The sequence below is a fragment of the Lagenorhynchus albirostris genome, chromosome 20 (assembly GCF_949774975.1).
Source record: "Lagenorhynchus albirostris chromosome 20, mLagAlb1.1, whole genome shotgun sequence".
NCBI classification, from domain to species: domain Eukaryota; kingdom Metazoa; phylum Chordata; class Mammalia; order Artiodactyla; family Delphinidae; genus Lagenorhynchus; species Lagenorhynchus albirostris.
In genome coordinates this window covers 59,637,338-59,655,421 of record NC_083114.1, presented here as the reverse complement: position 1 = coordinate 59,655,421, position 18,084 = coordinate 59,637,338, and the positions used below count along the sequence as shown (strand labels likewise).

General features: G+C 54.6%; 1 protein-coding gene across 2 annotated transcripts in view; it reads right to left on the bottom strand.

The window, feature by feature from the left end:
* PRKCA (protein kinase C alpha) overlaps positions 1–18,084 on the bottom strand; it is a 360,631-nt gene that overhangs the window by 20,207 nt on the left and 322,340 nt on the right. For both annotated transcript variants that reach the window (XM_060135365.1, XM_060135366.1), the window contains exons 12-13: positions 17,064–17,126; positions 16,022–16,160 (exon numbers count right to left, since the gene is read on the bottom strand). In XM_060135365.1, coding sequence (XP_059991348.1) covers positions 16,022–16,160; positions 17,064–17,126 — 202 coding nt within the window. The remainder of the gene's footprint in view (positions 1–16,021; positions 16,161–17,063; positions 17,127–18,084) is intronic.

Here is an 18,084-nt window from a genome sequence, read left to right as displayed (position 1 = left end):
GACATCAGCTAACCTCCTGTGTGTCTGCCCACTCTCATTCCTTTAACGTGTTCCGAGTATTTCTCCCCGTGGCACGAGCAATGCACACTCCTCTGACGTACCCCGGTGTGGGCAGGACCAAGGGGGCGCGTGTTTCCATCTGGCAGCTTTATAGCTCGTTTCCTTGACAAGAAAATGGTAACCAAAGGAACCTACAAAGAGGCCTTAATTCCTTTTGAAGACTACCTTTGTTCTTTCCTGAAAACATAAAAAGCACAAAATACCCTACGAAAATGGGCCTCTAATTTATTCCCTAATGACATGAAATGGTGGCGGCCACACCGGTCCCCAGACGGGAAATGACTGCCTCAAAGCCTGACTGGAACAAGTAGAAGAACAACAGAAATCCTCTTTGGGAGAGGAAAGACACACCCACCAAGCACCTACTGTGTTCAGATAACTCTGCACACACTGTGTGCAACCCAGTGAGCCAGAAATTCCTCTTCTCAGTTTTTAGGGACAGAACCGAGATGCAAGAAGCTTATGGAACTCGCCCGAAGCCAATCAGGTAACAAGCGGTGCTCTGAAAATTGACAGGCATGTTTTAAAACTACAGTTTATGGGGATTCCCTGGTGGCGCAGTGGCTGAGAATCCGCCTGCCAATACAGGGGACACGGGTTCGTGCCCCGGTCCGGGAAGATCCCACATGCCGCGGAACAACTGGGTCCGTGAGCCATGGCCGCTGAGCCTGCGCGTCCGGAGCCTGTGCTCCGCAACCGTGAGAGGCCCGCGCACCGCGATGAAGAGTGGTCCCCACTCGCTGCAACTAGAGAAAGCCCTCGCAGAGAAACGAAGACCCAACACAGCCAAAAAAAAAAAAAAAATTATAAAACTGCACTTTATGGCTTTCAAATACATGGAATCACTCGCACTGGGATTAATAAATTATGAATCAAAGGGCTTTGAGAATTAGTTCAATGAGATTTGAAATCATCACTTCAGTTGTCGTAACTATATTTCAAAAGCACTTGAGTAAAATTTGTTCTTGTAACTGTATTAAAACCAGGCCCTGCAATCTGTTCTCATTAATCAGTGTTTTAGTGGTTTTTTTTTAATTTTTTATATTGGAGTAGAGTTGATTTACAGTATCGTGTTAGTTTCAGGTGTACAGCAAAGTGATTCGGTTATACATATATACATGTATGTATCTATATTCTTTTTAAAAAAATTCTTTTCCGTTATAGCTTATTACAGGATATTGCATATAGGTCTCTGTGCTCTACAGTAAAACTCTGCTGTTCACCTATCTTAGTTTCCGCTTGTTCTGAACACAGGCTGAGATGAGGCCTCACACTGCTGTGCGAATTACGAGGCTGGAGAGCAGTGGGGGCTGGATGAGGGGGACCACGCTTTATTCCAGGCTCTGTTTCTACACATACGTGAGCAGTCTCACCAGCCAGGCCCCTCTGCTCGGGTGCTGGAAGATGCCACCCGCCTGGAGAAGTGGCAGCAGTCAGGGGTGTGGAAGCCCCGATCCTGGTCAGCATGACTCACGCACCCGGACGGCCAGGCCCAGGGGAAGCTTTTGTTCCTTCGTTTGTTTTGACTCTGTCAGCTTTGGTCCAACTTGCTTCTCAGGGTCCGTTAAGCTCTTCTGACTTGTGCTGATGACACCTGGCGCTTCCTCCAAGGCTTAGGACAGCAGGAGGCTCAGCGCCAATGGCTTGTTTTCTGGGCGACGGCACTGCTCAGCCCCTGGAGCCGGCCAGCTCACCCTGCACTGAGCTTACAAGGTTTCGCCTTTAACGGTTAATAAGAGGACGGGGGTTAGGATTTAGCTGGAGCATCTTCTCCTGGAGACGTTCACAGTCTGTCACCCCTGGCTCACGCCCTGGATGAAGTGAGACGGTTCAAAGATCTAAGCTACGAGAGATGGGGGCAAGCCCACCGCTGCAAACGCACATTCAGCACGAAGCGTACTTCCCTCGACGATCGGCTGCTAGTAACAAACACCTCCAAATTACCCCAAACCTCACCGCAAAGGGGAAGCAGTGTTGAGGAGAGCGCCCCACTGAAGATCTGAACACTTAGAAGCACAGGATTTAGGGTGCTGGTGACACTGTCCCCTGTGAGCTGTGTAGGCCTGCACTGTCCCACGCGGGAGCCACTGAGCCACGCGCGGCTATGAGCCTCTGACACGCGGCCAGCGCAAACGGGCATGAAATGCTTTGGGTGTAAAATACACATCCGATTCGGAGGACTTAGTGCCCCAAATGCAGAATATCTCATGGCTAATTTTTCATTTTGGATATACCGGGTTAAATCAGATATTAATTTCACCCGTTTCTTTTCTAAGTTTTTAAGAAAACGTGGCTGCTTACATGTAGTTGGGGCTTGCGTTTACTTCTACTGCTCAGGGCTGGTCTAGACTGAGCTCTACCGGCTCCTGTTGGCCTAGGGGGCCAGCTTTGGGCTGCGGACGCAGCTCAGGGGCCACAGAACGGACGGGAGGCTGTCTTGGGTCTGTCCCCAACGGACACGGGAGCAGGTGTCTCTGGCACTTGGAAGCTGGCAGCCAAGCCCGGGCGATGCCTGTCCCCCTGCAGCCCCCCGGCGAGGGGCTGCCCCGGTGACATGGTTCCCACCGCAGAGAAACTCACAAAAGGAGAGGCGGGAGGGGCTGGCGGCAGCCTTCCCTGCGGCACAGGGAAGCCAGAGGCAGAACCCGGGGCCGCTGTCATCCAGGTTCACTGCTACTTGTTACCGCGATCTTCATGGTTATGATTCCCTGAGCCAGGTGCCTGAGGGCTGTCAGGACGCTACAAGTGGCTGCCTGTCTTGTACAGCGGGGTGTGAGTGGTCTCCTTCCAGCCTGGGAACAGGACCTGGGCAGAGGGTGGGGGGCGGCTTCTCGCCTCTTATGAAGCCAAAGGCCCACAGCAGCTGGAAGGACGTGGCTCCAGGGCCCCCCACCCCTCCCCCCTCTGCAGGGCTACACACCCCAAGACCTCCTGAAGCGGACGGGGCTTCAGAAGCTTCCCTGGAGGACTCGGGGGGCAGCGTGGTGAGGCTTCACCAGGGCCCGGGGTCTTTCTCTTTCTTAGCTCCTGGAGCCCTCACGACACCCTGGCGGTAGGAGCGTCCGATTTCAGACATGAGGAAATGAAGTACAGGGAGGTTAAGCAGCCTGCCCAAGGCTCCACAGCCAGAGGTGGCAAAGCTGGCATTCGAGCCCTGGACGTCTGGCCTTGGCCTCCACGATCTGGACCACTTTTCTCAACTGAAGGTTGACGCTCTTGCGTCAGCGTGGCTCCCTAGACGCTAGGGCGGGAACCGGCCCAGGTAGGGTGACTCTTGCGGAAGAAGGGTTCAAATGCTTAACAGGGTCTAAATAGCTACGATGCCCACTTGAGTCAGCAGGTGGCCCCGAAGCCTCGTCTTCAAGGGCTCCGGGGACTCGCGCTCCCGCCCTTGGCCACGCTTTCCTGGACTCTGCTCCTCACCGTCCCAGCGTGTGTCCTGGCCGAGCCCCCGTGCCCACGCTAGAGTAAACGGCCCGCCTGTCGGCCGCCCTTGCCAGGCTGCAGCACAAAGGAACGCTGGCCTCTACTCATAAAACGCGCTCAAGTCCTCTGACTGTCTCAGGGAAACAAAGCCTATTACTTCCTCCTTTTATCAACGATAAAAACATTTGAATGGGAAACTTATGGTTGTTTCGAAAAACATCATACATCCCCCAGGCTAGAACATGGGACACTGGAGGCCTTCTTCACGGAGCTGGTGGAAATGCTGACTTGTTGAAATAGTACCATTTGGAAAGAAAGATGACGTGCCTGGGTGTTTTCTGGGTGTTCCGTTCTGACAGCTACAGGGCCCTGAGCTCACTCAGCGTCTCCCCAGCTCCCTGCTCCAGGACCCACAGCCCAGGGCCACGCAGATCCCGACGCCTCTGCCACGTCAGTTACACTGAGGTTGCTTATCTGCCCCCACTCGACCCCAGGCTCTCCCCGTAGGGGCCGGGCCGCCCTCCTGAGCACCCCGCACAGCAGACTCTCCCTAAGGTCAGGCTGGAGAAGCCAGCGGATCTGGTGCAAGCCTGCTCCGCGGACACCACCGACCTCGAGTGCAAATGCAAAGTGCTCGTCAGACTGCTGGACTGCTAAGGCTGCACGGGCCTTCGAGACGGTCTGGAAAACCATCCTCAGGGTTCTGAGAAGGAAGCCGAGAGGCTTGCTGGAAGGTCGCTGGGTGGGCGGCACGGTCTCCCAGCTGCGTCCACCTCCTGCAGCGCCAGGCTTGGACCAGAGCGTGGTGCACAGGAAGCACACCGGGGGCGGGGTATGGACGAGGCATCCCCAACGCTCAGCCAAGGTGCTCCCAGTCAAACCAGTTTGGGGCAGCGCCCACCAGCCCAGAGCACTGCAGGAAGCAGAGTGCGGCCAGAAAGCGCCGAACCTGACTGCCGGAGCCCAGCTCGGCCACGCAGGAGCTGTGTGACCTTGGGCAAGGCGCTTAGCCTCTCTGTGCTTCCGTTTCCTCATCTGTGACACTGGAACCCCAGCACCCCACATACTGGCAAGTACGTGGTGTGTATAGAAACGTGTGTTTATTGCAGGTGAGTTGAATATGCGTAACTCCACAGGGTCTCACGGCAGGAGCAGGAAGGCCCCGGGCACGGCAGGCAGGTGAAAGGGACTCAAGGCAATGAGCTAACCCAGGCCCACAGGAAGACGAAGGAAACATGTTGAATGAGAGGCTGGATTAATCACATGTATTAAATGCTCTGAAACGATCGTCAGCACCTGGGAATTCTGTCAACGATGAACCTTCTGTTCATTCTCTCAGCAAATATCATCTGTCCGTGTGCCGGACGCTGTTCCAGGCACGAGGCACAGAGTGAATAAAACAGATTAAAAAATCCCCCTCTCATGCAACTGAATTAATTTTGATCAGAGCAGCAAAACTTCCGGTTTCTCTTCCCTGTGGTATTAACACACCCTCCCCCACCCCTTCCCTCACTGCCACTGTTTGGGCTAATCGTGCGTCTCTTGGGGCCGGGCACCCTGCGAGGGTGACACGAAAATGGATAAATACACTAAAACGTGATACCTTACACCTCGAGGATCTTAGTTCATCACACGGGAAATACCTGCGATACGTGAACGCTCTGGACAAGACGCGTAATAAGTAGGAAGGAAGTCTGGTACAAGACGAGAACGGAAGGTTTGGAGTCTGCACTGCGCATTTCCCGTTGAGATGAACACGGTGGCCGGGACTGGGGCGAACAGAAAACGACGCCTCTAAAGGCAACACAGGCGCCTTAAGGTCCCGTTACAGTAACCACCCCGCTGCCTCCTTCACACCCGGGGCCGGAAGGCAGAGAGCAGGACAGTGTATGTTCTGCTCCCCGAGGACCTGAAGGGGATCACGTGGCACAAAGAGGGTTTGCAACTACTGACCCTGGCTTCAAATAGCAAGTAACACAGAAGAGAAAAGGAAGGAAGCAAGGAAGGAAAACGAGAGCGAGAGCGAGGAGGAGGGGAGGAGGGGATGCAAACGCAGAGCTTTCAAAGCCTGGTGAGTTCAGTCCCCGTTCCCAGTCCTATCCTGGACCTTTGTTTGGAAGGGAAAGGCCACCCAGGCTGCATTTCTTCTTCTTCTTCTTCTTCTTTTTTTAATTCATAAACTGCTTTAAAGAGAAGTTTTAGGTTCAGAGCAAAACTGAGAGGAATCTGCGGAGTTCCCATATACCCCGCCCCCACCAAGTTCAACACACCGAGGCAGTACCTTAGTTACAATCGCTGAACCTGCATGGATACATCGTTACCACCCAAAGCCCAGGGTTTACATCAGGGTTCACTGCTGGTGCTGTACATTCTATGGGTTTTTGAAAATGTATCATGACACGTACCCACCACTGTACTGTTACTGTACGGAATAGTTTCACTGCCCTCAAACGCTCCGCCCACATGGCCCTCCCCCAGCCCCAGCTATTACCAATGTGCTTTATTGTCCTCCTAGTTTTGCCTCTTCCAGGACGTCCACACTCGGGCCCTTACAGCGTGCAGTGTTTTCAGACGGCCTTCTTTCACTTAGTCGTGCGCACCGAGGTTTCCTCCACGGCTTGAGACCTCATTTCTTTCTAGTGTTGAATGATAACTCCATTGTCTAGACGTATCGCAGCTTATTTGTTCACTCACCTACTGAAGGACATCTCGGTGGCTTCCAAGACTTGACAATTATGACCAAAGCTGCTATAAACACTTGTGCAGGTTTCCGTGTGGACATAAGTTTTCACTTCATTTGGGTAAATACTCAGGAGCATGACGGCTGGATCGTTCGGTAAAGACCACGTTTAGCTTCGTAAGACACTGCCGAGCTCTCTTCCACGGTTGGTGTGCTAATAATTCTGGAAGAGCCACGAGTAAAATTCCGGATCGCCTGCCAGACTTCTGATCAGGCAGAAAGATGCCCCCGCCCCTGGTGTCTGTCTGACGCTGGGACGTGTGCTTGCGGGATGTCTGTGGTCCTCGGGTGAGGCATCAACAACACGGAGTTACACGGGGAGAAACATTCCCATATCAAGGCTTTGTGCAGAAGCTCTCATCTCTACTTGGGCTAATCTCCCTCTACCTCCTTGGTAACATGTGCTTGTCAAGGAATAAGTCAGGAAGGTGACCGTGAAACGACCAGGGCTGGGAAAACACCACCCCAGTTGGCCTGGGTCACCCAACCTCTTCAGCCCAAGGCCGAACTAACTTCCATAATTTCTTGTTACATCAAAACAACAACAACAACAACAACGACAAAAAACTAAACACCTCTTTGGATTCTCTTCTGCCAACCTGATATTTTCAAGAACCTCTTTAAGAGCGAGATACACTAAGAATATGATACCCACAGTAACAGGGGCCAAGGTTTAGCCCCACCTAAGCCACACTGCACTGGGCACGGTGCCCGTCTCCCACGGGGGTGGCTGAGGCCCGGCCAGCTTGCAGGCAGTGACACCGCGGGGTGGGGGGTGGTGTGCAGAGCCAGGACGCGACCCTCTGTCACGGTGCCCCTCTATGTGAGCAGGACATCTGGGGCGCTGCCCCGCCCCCGGGACCTTTACCCACCCGTCCTTCCTGCTCTGCTTGGTGACAGATGACGATGATGATTGCGAGCAGGTAAAACGCGTCCTGGTCTACAGCGTCGTTCACCTGCGGCCGAGACCCAGGACTCCGTACGGGGCCGGGGCGCTGGGGCCAGAGGAGCAGAGGCCACAGACCATCTGCCTAAATACAGACGGCTACAAACTGAGCTCGCGATATGGACTAGCTGCTCTCTCCTTGCACCTTGCCCGCGGACTTCCCCCGGCGCTCTGCTCGGGCTGCCGCACGGCTCCAACAACAGGCGTCTACTGTTCACGGTTCTGGAGAGTCGAAGCGCACGGTCAGGATGCCGGCAGGGCAGCAGCCCCCTCGCTGTGCTCTCACCGGCCTGTCCTCCGTGAGCTGCCCTCCTGGTGTCTCTTATGAAAACCCCAGTGCTCTCCGAGGGGGTCCCACCCCAATGACCTCATCTGGCTGTGGTCACCTCCTGGAAAGCCCTGCCCCTATGCACAGTCACACTGGCGTCACCTCCAACACACCGATTTTGGGGGAACAGGAGTCCACCTGTAATTCTTCCCAACAACCCGGAAGGCCAGGTTCGACTGGAGAATTCAGGGGCCCCTGAGATGCCCTCCGGACGCGGAGACATGGCCCGCCTGACTGCTCTTGCCGCCCCCTCCACCACGGCCATGACGAGCCTCCCGCACGTCCCAGCTCTGTCCCATCTGCCCGTCGGACGCTGGCGTGTCTGCGCCGGCAGGGCGGCACCCCGCGGGGCGATGGCACGCGGGGGTGGGAGAGGCTGCGCAGGTCCTGGGAGGGACTTCTCAGACCCCAGGTGGGCACATCCCTTTGACCCTACAGACCCCAAGCCTGTGAGGACAGCTCAGGCTGGGGAGGCCCGACGAGAGCCCTGTAACGTTGGGGGCGCAAACTTCAGCCTGCAGCCCAAATCCAGCCCAACGCTGCCGGGTGCAGCCTGGGAGCTAAGCGTGGTTTTAAGTTTCCTGAATGCGAGAGAAAAAATGTAACAAAGACCATCGGTCTTTGGAGCCTTTTGGCAGGAACAGCTGCTCAGACTGGAGAAATCTAAAATTTAGATGAAGGCAAAGGCTAAAGCACTTACCCTCCAGCCCTCAGCAGAAGAAGCTTCTGATCCCGGCTCTGTAACCCAGGGCAGGGGCCTCTCTTGCCTGGGTCCTCGGCGCTTTCGAGACCTGCCCCCGCGGGGTGCTGTGCTGCGGATTCTCTGCTGGCCCACACAGAGCTCAAAGCCACCTGTGCAGGGGACTGTCCCCAAAGACGGCCACAGTGCCCCTCGCTCCCATCCTGTATGGCCCCTGCAGCGTGACAGCACCACGCCTCCCACCAGGATTTAGTACTCACATCACCTCCCCTAGACACCGGGCTGGCTGTGGACTTGCTCTGACCTGGAGGAGGTGGTGGGAATGACACAGTAATCAAGTTCTAGGTGAAGCTTAAGGGGCCTCCACTTTTTGGGGGGCCTGTGTTGTACCCTCTTGGGAGTCACCGTGGTGAGACGCTCTGGATAAACTATTGAATGAGGAGAAATCTCACGGAGGACAGAACACGGAGAGGAGGACCCGTGGGTCTCGGCCAAGAGCCAGCAGCCCGGGGCCCCCGTGGGACCACCCTCCAGGGCCCAGCAGGGCCACAGCGGCCGGCACATGCCGGGCAGAATCCCAGCGATAACGGGGCTGTGGTTTTAAGCCGTTCAGTCTTGGGTGGTTACACAGCAGCAGCAAGTTGAAACAACTGTCGAATAACAGACGCGAATGAACGCGGCCCTGCCCTGGAGGCAGGCCAGGCTTCCTACGGGCAAGGCTTCAGCCTCGAAGTCGTACCCCCATTTCACAGACGTCGCCCCAAGTTCTTCAAAGAGCAGAACTACAGCCAGAGCTGACTACACAACGATAAAGAAAAAGCCACCTGAAGTCAAACAGGAAGTCCTTCCTTCTCAGAAACATCACGTCTGCGTGGGGCTAAGGTAGAGTCGGGCTGAATTAATCCGGAATCGGAGGCGCCACCACCAGCCTCTAGTCTCCCTCCGAGCAGGTCTCGAGCTCGGCCACCGTGGCCTGGTTGCTGGTCTAGGCTGCGGTGGCAGGCGGGGGGGAGCGGGGCCGGATTCACTGCTCTGCGCCCCCTTCGGAGCCCCCTTATCTCAGGCCTCCTCTGCTGGGCAGGGAGCCCTTCAAGCCCTTTGTTCACTGTGGCTCTGAACCAAATAACCACTCGTGCGGTGAAGGAACGAACTGGGAGTCAGGAACACATTTGTGCCTGTAAGACCTTAATCGGCTGGAATAAAAGATTTTCCAGAATTTCAGTCCGGTGGTCTTCACAGATGCGTGTGGAAGGGGGCGCTGAGGCATGAGGGCCCCGGCCCAGCCACCTGCCGGGGCTCCTCTCCTCCCCGCGGCTCCTCTTGTCTGGAGAACAGGGACAGCGCCACTCAGCTAAGGACTGCTGTTAAATGACACGAAGTCACAGGGGCAGGTGCATGGCCCCCACCCGTCAATGAGAGCAGACTGGTCATCTCCGTCCAGACACCCAGCCCGTCCTCCCCACGGCAAGGTGAAAAGGGATTCAGTGAGCCCTGACCCATTTTCGCAAGATTTAAACAAATCCCCAACTGAAGGGCCAACTCATGTAGCCATGGGATTCCTGGAGTAAAGACTTATCAGGGCGCCATTGGTGCTTGGAAAACAAAGACGGGGCCTGGATGGAGGGAGGCTCACTTGTACCCCCGGAGCGAGGTGGTCAGTCCCTGGGCAGCCCTCCTCCCGGGACCACAGCTGCTGCAGGGAGAAGCTGATGAGCCCCGGGTTCAGAGCCCAGCCTGCCTTGGATCTGGGGCGTGGGAAAAATGAACGAATCTCTGCCCCTTGGGTTCATCGTCTGGGAAACAGGGCCAATAACACCGACTCTGCAGACCCAACTGAGGGATTAAACAGACTCACGTCGATGAGGCGCCCTTCCCTGGCTCTCACACGCAGCGGGCATCCATCGGGGGGCAGCTAAGTCACCAGGAGCTGGTCATCTGTGGAGGGAGGGCTGGGAGGGGGAGGGGGAACACAGACTGGGGCTGCCTCATGGACCAGGAGATCACAGAAGGGGTCAAATGCTCCAGAGAACAGGCTGAACTCATTAAACGCTGATGCCACGAAAATCATGAGACAGTTAGAGAGACGCAGGCAGACAATCAAATATATGAGATAATATAACCAACACCATTCCTCCAAAAGGTCTGAGAAGAGTTATATAATTTAAGGAAGAACCGCCCCCCAGAATGCCTGGCCTGGGCTCTTTAAACGGTTCTTGGGGGAGCGGCTGCTTCATCTCCTCTGTGATGCTGGAGTCACTGGACCGTGCGCCGACGCAGAGGGAAGCTGGCCTTCGATAGAAAGCGTCTTCCGGTTTATCGTCCTCTTTCTTTAATCGAGGGCTTTCTCCGGGCCGCCCGCCGGGCGGGGCTGGGGTCAGCGGCCCAGAGGCGCTGACCTCAGAGGGGCCGCTGCTAGCACTCGCTGGCTTCTTTCCATCTCGTTTCCCCGTTTCCTCCCAGCTTGGCAGGGGCTAATTTACGGCCTGGCTGCTCGGCCGTGTGCACCAAACGAGGTCTTTTCTCATGTGACTTTTACATCTCTTTCATTCTCCGCCCCTCTCTACAACTCTTTCCCCAGAGGCCAGGAGAAGCTCCGGGGAGGTCGGTACTCTGGCCCCTCGGGTCCTGAGCTGACTTCCCGTCCACCTTGGACCCTTGGGGACCCCCGGCAGTGGGTGAGGGGGGGTGCGGGGCCACACCCCTGCCCCCGCACGCTCTGTCACCTGCCACCAGCCTTGGGTTCCAGCCCCGGAGCTCCCGACCCGCCAGTGCCTGAGCCTTGGCCCTGTGCCTCGGCCCATCTGCCCTGCCCCGGCCACGGCCAGACACACAGCTCGCTACGCCTGCCCCCGACCCCCCCACCCCACATCCCTCCTGCCCCCGGGGTAGCGGCCCACCCGTGAACAAAAGCCAAGGGTCCTGCTGCCTGGAGCTCAGCGGGAGACAAAGAAAGAAGTAAACACGTGAGCACGCGACGTGGTCTATCCGAGGGTGACGTGCACCGTGGAAGGGGACCAGGGACGCAGCTGGAGGTCTGCCCCCTGAACCAGGGTGGCCGGGAAAGGTGACCTCCCGGAGGTGACATTTGCGCCAAGGCTTCAAGGAGGAGAAGGAGGGAGCAGGCTGACCCCCGCGAAAGGAGGGTCCAGGTAGAGGGAAGGAGAGAAGAATCAGGCATATTTTACATAAAAATGCAGACTTCTGGCTGTTGTCATGGGCAATCCCGTGCTGGCCTGCTCGCAGGGCTGAAAGGAGAGCCCAGGACCCCCGGGACGGGCCTCCAGCTTCTGAACACATCCAGCCCAACACGGACGGCAAGCGTGCGCGTCTGCCTGCGGGCAGTTGGTGGCGGGGGTACCCGCAGGCTTCTCCCCCGGGGTTGTCCCGTGCTGGAGGGCCATCTGTCGTCACCTGAGGACACGGTCTTGCCCGTATCTCCGAGCTCCCCTGGGCTGCAGTGGCCCGCTCCTAACTGCTTCCAGCCCCTGACCCTCCTGGCAGGGGGTGCTTGGTGGACCCTCGGTGAGCACGTGAGGGGGAGGGGCTTAGAGCTGCTGGCTCACCCGGCTTCTGAGAGGTCTGCCCAGGATGGGCAGCTGGACCACGATCCTGACTCGCTGCCACAGAGACGGAAAGGCCTGGTCAGGACTCAGACCCCTCGGACGTTAAAGAAGAAGTGGGCTGTAACATCTCCGTGCTCGTTCCTCACTGCTCTTTCCCTCGGGGAGCCTTCTCATCTCCCTGGAGGTGCTGCGATACGTGCACAGGATACACAGGCTTTGGGGTCGGAACGTCTCGGCTGCAAATCCCACCTCTGTCTCCTACCAAGTGGCGCAACCTCTGCTCGTGTATCAAGCGTGACCAAGCGGAAGCTGCCTTCCGAGGGCCCGCTCTGGAACAGGCACTGCCCACACTGTGGGTAACGCCCTCTGCGTGTCGGCCACACACCCCGGCACGACCAGGCCGAGAGCGAGGGTCCCACGTGGTGCACCTTCCGGAAGCTCCGCCCTACCGCTGCCTCGCTCCCCCAGGGAAGGGCGGGCGATGCTAGCGTCCAGGCTGCTGCTCCGCTGCGGCAGATACCTGCCTTGCGACTGGATCTCGCTCACCCGGAGCAGCCGACTTTCAGATGGGGGATGAAACCCAGGTGAAGCCTCAAGGGCTCTCTCGCTGTCCTCGAAGGACCCTTTCTATGTCAAAGCAAAGAGTCCCCTTCACGTCGGCTTCAGGGATTAGCTACTGATTGGTGCCCCTTTCCCAGCGTCCATCTCGGCGCCAAACTTGCGTGTCAGTGACATTTTCTGCCTTTGCTCATCTTTGCCGGCTAAGGAGATGCTACAGTACCGAGACCCATTTCAAGGCTTTTGACGAACAGCCATAAATATTTAAGCCTCCGCTTTGCCTATTTAGGAAAATGCCACCTAAGATAATTATTTTGCCTTTGCCTGACAGAAAGATTTACACAGAGGACAAGGTTATTTTCACCTCTGAGCAAATTCAGAAACTTGGAACCTAGATGGTCTTTTCTCTGCCCTGCAATGATTCCTTGGGTGAAATATGCCAAATTCCTGGACCCTTATGAAGAAAATGCTAGCGAAAGGCGAAACAAACTAAAGTTATTCCTGACGGAGCTCCCAAAGGAGCGCGGATCCTTCTTCATTGAAAGTCAACCGGCATCTAGGTGTAGATTTTGGTTCCTGTTTGCGGCACCTGCCCTAGACGGGAAGCACTTCCAGGGCAAGGCCCCGCGTGCTCTCTTTCTGTGTCCCCACAATGCCACGCTTGGTACAGCAAGCGTGCAGGATGCTCTCTGGACACACAGGCTGCCCCGGGTTTGAGTGGCTCAGCATGGCGGGCAGTGCGAAGGTCTGCAGGCGGCCTGAGCCTGGGGAGGCAGCCGGATTCCAGCCCTTTTAGCAAACGTGGCCCCAGGCTGTTACTGACTGCCTCGGACACTCATCTGAAAGACAGGCCTGCTGGCCTGTTCCTCTACAGGGTTTGTGATGAGAAGAAAGTACAGAAGGTGCCCAGCACACAGTGGACACTCGATAAATGGCAGGTGCTCCCTGATTGCCTGCACAGTGGGTATACGGAGAGGAATGAAGGCTTACAGAACCTGAGGTATCCGGAGCCAGAACATGGGATCCAGTGTGTATCAAGAGGCCCAAAGCTTGTTTTCCATAAAGCCCTCTTTGACGGCCTGTTCCCAGCATCCCTCTCTCTGATGGATGTTCCCAGCATCCCTCTGTCTGATGGATGTTCCCAGCATCCCTCTCTCTGATACCATGTCCTCAGGTTCTTAGCATGACATGGCCAACCCCGTGCAGGTGCGATCTCTTAAATGGCAAACAACTTCTCAGTTCAAAGGGTCTTTTCCAGGCCAACCTAGTCTCTGTTGGCCCAAAAAAGTGACCAGGAAGACAGCAATGGCCAGGGTCTTCTAGGACAGGCTTCTGGAAGACTGCAAGAGGCTCAGAACCCGATGTGGCAAGTGAGTCAAGTGAACGAAGGACCAACTTGCCTTGCGACCGACAAGGCACGTCCCCTTGAGGTGGGGAGATGACCCTGGATTATCTGGGTGAGCCCCATGTAATCCCGAAGGTCCTTAGGAGAGGGAGGCTGGAGGGCCGGGGCTAGAAAAGAGAGGGAGAGAGATTACAAGATGCTATGCTTCCGGCACAGAAGATGTAGAAGACCCATGAGCCGAGGGCTGCAGACAAGCCCCAGAGGCTGGACCAGGCACAGATTCTCCCAGAGCTGCTGGAGGCTGTGCAGCCCCGCCGACAGTTTGGCGCTAGCCCAGTGAGACTGCTCTGGGCTTCTGACCTCCAGAACCGTAAGGTAATGAATTGCCCTGTTTTAATCCACTACGCTGGCGGCTGTTACAGCAACCACCTGAAATTAGTACCGCGAGGAACCTGGAAAAGGCAACCAACTTCAATTATTTGGACAATGTCATCTCTGTGGGACGCTGTCACCCCTGGTGATGTCAGACGGCTGAGGTGTCGCTGAACACAGGAAGCTATCTGTTTGAGCGGCAGGGACCTGGTCTTGAGGAAGTTCAAAAGCCACCTTTATTCCTCAAACTGCTGCCATTCCCTGTCACCAAGCTTTGACAGCAACTGGTGGGTGTTACCCAGAGTGGGCACAGCTAATAATCACAGCCTGTTTAATAAGTGTCAGCCAGGAGAAGGCTTCACAATAAATACTGCATCAGGAGGTTGTATTTTTTTCTGTACCATCTCTCTATCCTTCGTGTTTGAGAAAGATTTAAGCTCGTTATATGCACGGAGATACTAAGGTGTGAGCTGTTTGCAGGGAAAGAGGTTACGTAGGTTATGTATCAAGAGAACATCCCATCTTTGCCCACGTAATTCAGAATTTAAGTTTCTAAGTCAATGTTCTAAGCCTGTGTTCCTACACTGTCTAGGAATATAACAGGCAAAACAAAGCCTTAACAAAGGCATAAAGATTAGCTTCCCTTTTGGAATAATGGGTATAACGAGGGTTGCCAGGTGCAAACACTGTACTAGGCACCTTAGTCCTCAGCAACTCTACAGGGCGGACAGTATTATCCCTGACTTGCCACTGTAGAAACGGAGGCTCAGACAGTTTGAGAAACTTGCCTGAGTCCCCACAGCCTGTAAATAATAAAGTCAGGAGTGCAGCTCACACTGGTGGGATTTCCAATCGCGTGTCTTTTTGATTATTGCTACTGCCTCGGAGATAAATGCACGGGGCGCTATGCTGAATACATACCACAAAGCCACCCGACAGCGAACACGAGAGCTCTACAAAGAGCTGCAGGTCGGCCTACCATGGAATCCATCACCCGCTCCTTGCTGGAGCTCAGTGGGGAAGGGACGGTGCCGTCCACAGGGTGGGGCGTGGTCAGAAAGGTGGCTACCCAGCGACCCAGGGTTCTAACCCACCCAATCACTGGCATGTAGGAAGCTTTGTAAAATAGGAAGATAAGCCACTCAATATGTGTCACGACGAAGACAAGGCAGCGTGGCCACTGCTGGCAACACACAGATCTTGGAGCCACTTTGCTTGAACCACGTGGGTGTGCTCTTCCCATGATCCACTGCAGTGTGCCGCTGAGAGCACCAATCACTGATTTTCTGACACAGAAACCAAACTTACGGTCACCAGCGGGAAGGGGGGGATAAATTAGGTAGACTGGGATTAACGTATACACGCTACGGTATGTAAAAGAGATAAACAACAAGGACCTACTGTATAGCACAAGGAACCACATTCAATATCTTGTAATAGCACATAATGGAAAGGAAATCTGAGAACGAACCTGAATATATATATACGTATACATCGATACGTACACATTTATATAACTGAATCACTGTGTTGTACACCTGAAACCAATGCATTATAAATAAACTATACTTCAATAAAAAAATAAACAAACCATAACAAAACAGAAAATAAATCACTCTGATTTTGCTAAAGAGGCATCACCGGGACCACCTCTGACCCAGTGTTTCCATGCAGGGCCCTCTCACAAGCAAGAGCCTCCCTTCTTTGCCCCCCAGTGTTCCTAAAGCTGGTTTGCTGGTGACCACGTAAGAAATACGTTCTACCATGCATGCATCTCACACGTACGTGTAACAAAAACAAAAGTTCCGTGAACCAAGGCGTACCCTTACTCTGCGTGGGGAGCTCTCGTGGTTTCTTTTTCTGTATTATTTATTCCCCACATATCGACTTGGTGATTCAGGGATGACTCTACATCCTACGAGGGGGCTGTGTCTGTAGCTGGAAAGCCCTTGGTCTAAAAAACCAGGCCAGTCGGGGTCCTACCTCTGGGGCGATGTAATCTGGGGTCCCGCAGAAGGTCCTGGTCGTGACCCCGTCCATCATGTGCTCCTTACACATCCCAAAGTCCGCAATCTTGATATGTCCTTCCGAATCCAGCATGACGTTATCTAACTTCAGGTCTCTGCAAAGAAGCAGGTGGCATCAGCGTCCTTCCCATAGTGTCACATGCTTTGCTCTGCTGCTCGTGAGACAGAAGCGCCCGTGAGTGGCTGCGTCCCAATGGCACATTAACTACGGTCACGGGAGTGCTGGGACCGGGAATTAGGACTTATTTATTTTTCCATCTCTAGAGCCCAGTGTAGTGCCTAGCATGCAGCAGGTACTTAATAAATGCAGACTGAACGAATGACTAAACGACTGAGCTAGTGATTCCCGACCTTGGCTGTGCAGGTGAATCACCAGAGATCCCAAATGAGCAGCTCTGAGGAGACCCCAGTCACCGGTTTATTAGTGTCCCACCCGGAGAGATCAGACACACAGCCAGGTGTGCAAATCACGGGCTCGGAACAACCTCGCTGGGTCACCCGCGTCCCTTCCATTCTGCCCCGTGCTGTATGGTCTTCTAATTACTCTCCGCTTAATACTGGAGAGCATTCTCCCTTCATTGTGACCAACAACGGGAGGAACCGAATCCAACAGTTGTCCCCTTCCCCTCCCAGCTCCCGTGTTCCTCTGCGGAGCATCGCCAACAGAAATGCAGCTTTCACTGGCCCCTCACCTCTGTGCCAAGTCAAAGGCAGAGGAAGGAGCTGGCAGGGAAAAGAAAAGCATGTTTTCTTGCGGAAGCAGAAATGAGATAAACGATCTTGTGAGGTCCGGGAACCAGAAGGTGGTTCGGATTTGCCCGGAGGCTGTGGAAAGAATGGTGGTCCCCGCAGGTCTCCGTGACCCGGGGCGTGGTGGTGGTGTGTGTGTGGGGGTCCGCTCCATGTTCTAAGTCCCCATCACAGAACTCACACCCACAGAGCCCAGAGGTCCAGCAAAGCCTCCACAGTGCTGCGGCCAGCAGGGCTTCGATACACACCTATAAATGATGCCTCTTTTATGAAGAAAGAACAACCCAATGGAAATCTCTGCTGCGTAGAACCTGCAAAAGAAAACACCTGTCAGGTGTCTGGCTTGCTTTCTTTGGCCTCCTGGATACTTTTTACCCTCAGGATCGGGCATCGAAATGGCAAAAGAACGGAAGACCCTGGATGAGCAGAGTTCAGCACTGCCCTACGTGTGCCGTCAACCCTCTGCCGTTTTATGACTCCAACCTCCCCAAGGAATGATACAGCTAGTAAACTCAATGAAGCAGTTTATCACCTGTCCCCAAATAAGCGCTTCTTGTCTGGGGCAGGTAGACAGGTAATTACTGCTTAAAAGACATTTTGAATACGATCTTTTAAAGAGTGGCTGTCTGCTGGGCTGTTCTGTCAGGGCTATGGTAGATTGGAGCAAATTTCCATTTTCCTATTCAATGGCAGAATGCATTAGTGTTTGAAAATACACTTGTGCCCTGGAAGACAAGGACAGGGTGTGATGCTCTCTGCAGGTGGTTTACTCACCCCCTCACCCCTACCCCAAGGGCTGGGAGAAATGGGACCCACGCCAGGATTCAGACCTCGTGCACCCTTTTTATTTTTTTCATTCTTACAATATTCTTACAATTTTTAAAAACTTATTTATTTATTGGCCGCGAGGCACGTGGGATCTTAGTTCCCCGACCAGGGATCGAACCTGCGCCCCCTCCATTGGAAGTGCAGAGTCTTAACCACTGGACTGCCAGGGAAGCCCCCTGATGCACTTTTTGAAATAATTCATAATAAAAAGCAGTTACTGCCTTCGCTTCAAAATTGTTCAGGGGTCAATATCTGAAACTCCGAATGAGTGCTGAAGGAGGTTTTAAAATTTGCACAGCGTTTAGGAGTTCTTGACGTCTAAGAAGACACAAGATGCTGCCCGTGTAAACGTCATACCGGGAGGCTTCCAATAAGCACACGTGTTTACATGAGCAGAGAAACAACACCAAACCCTCAACGGGGGGCAGGGGGGCACCTCTG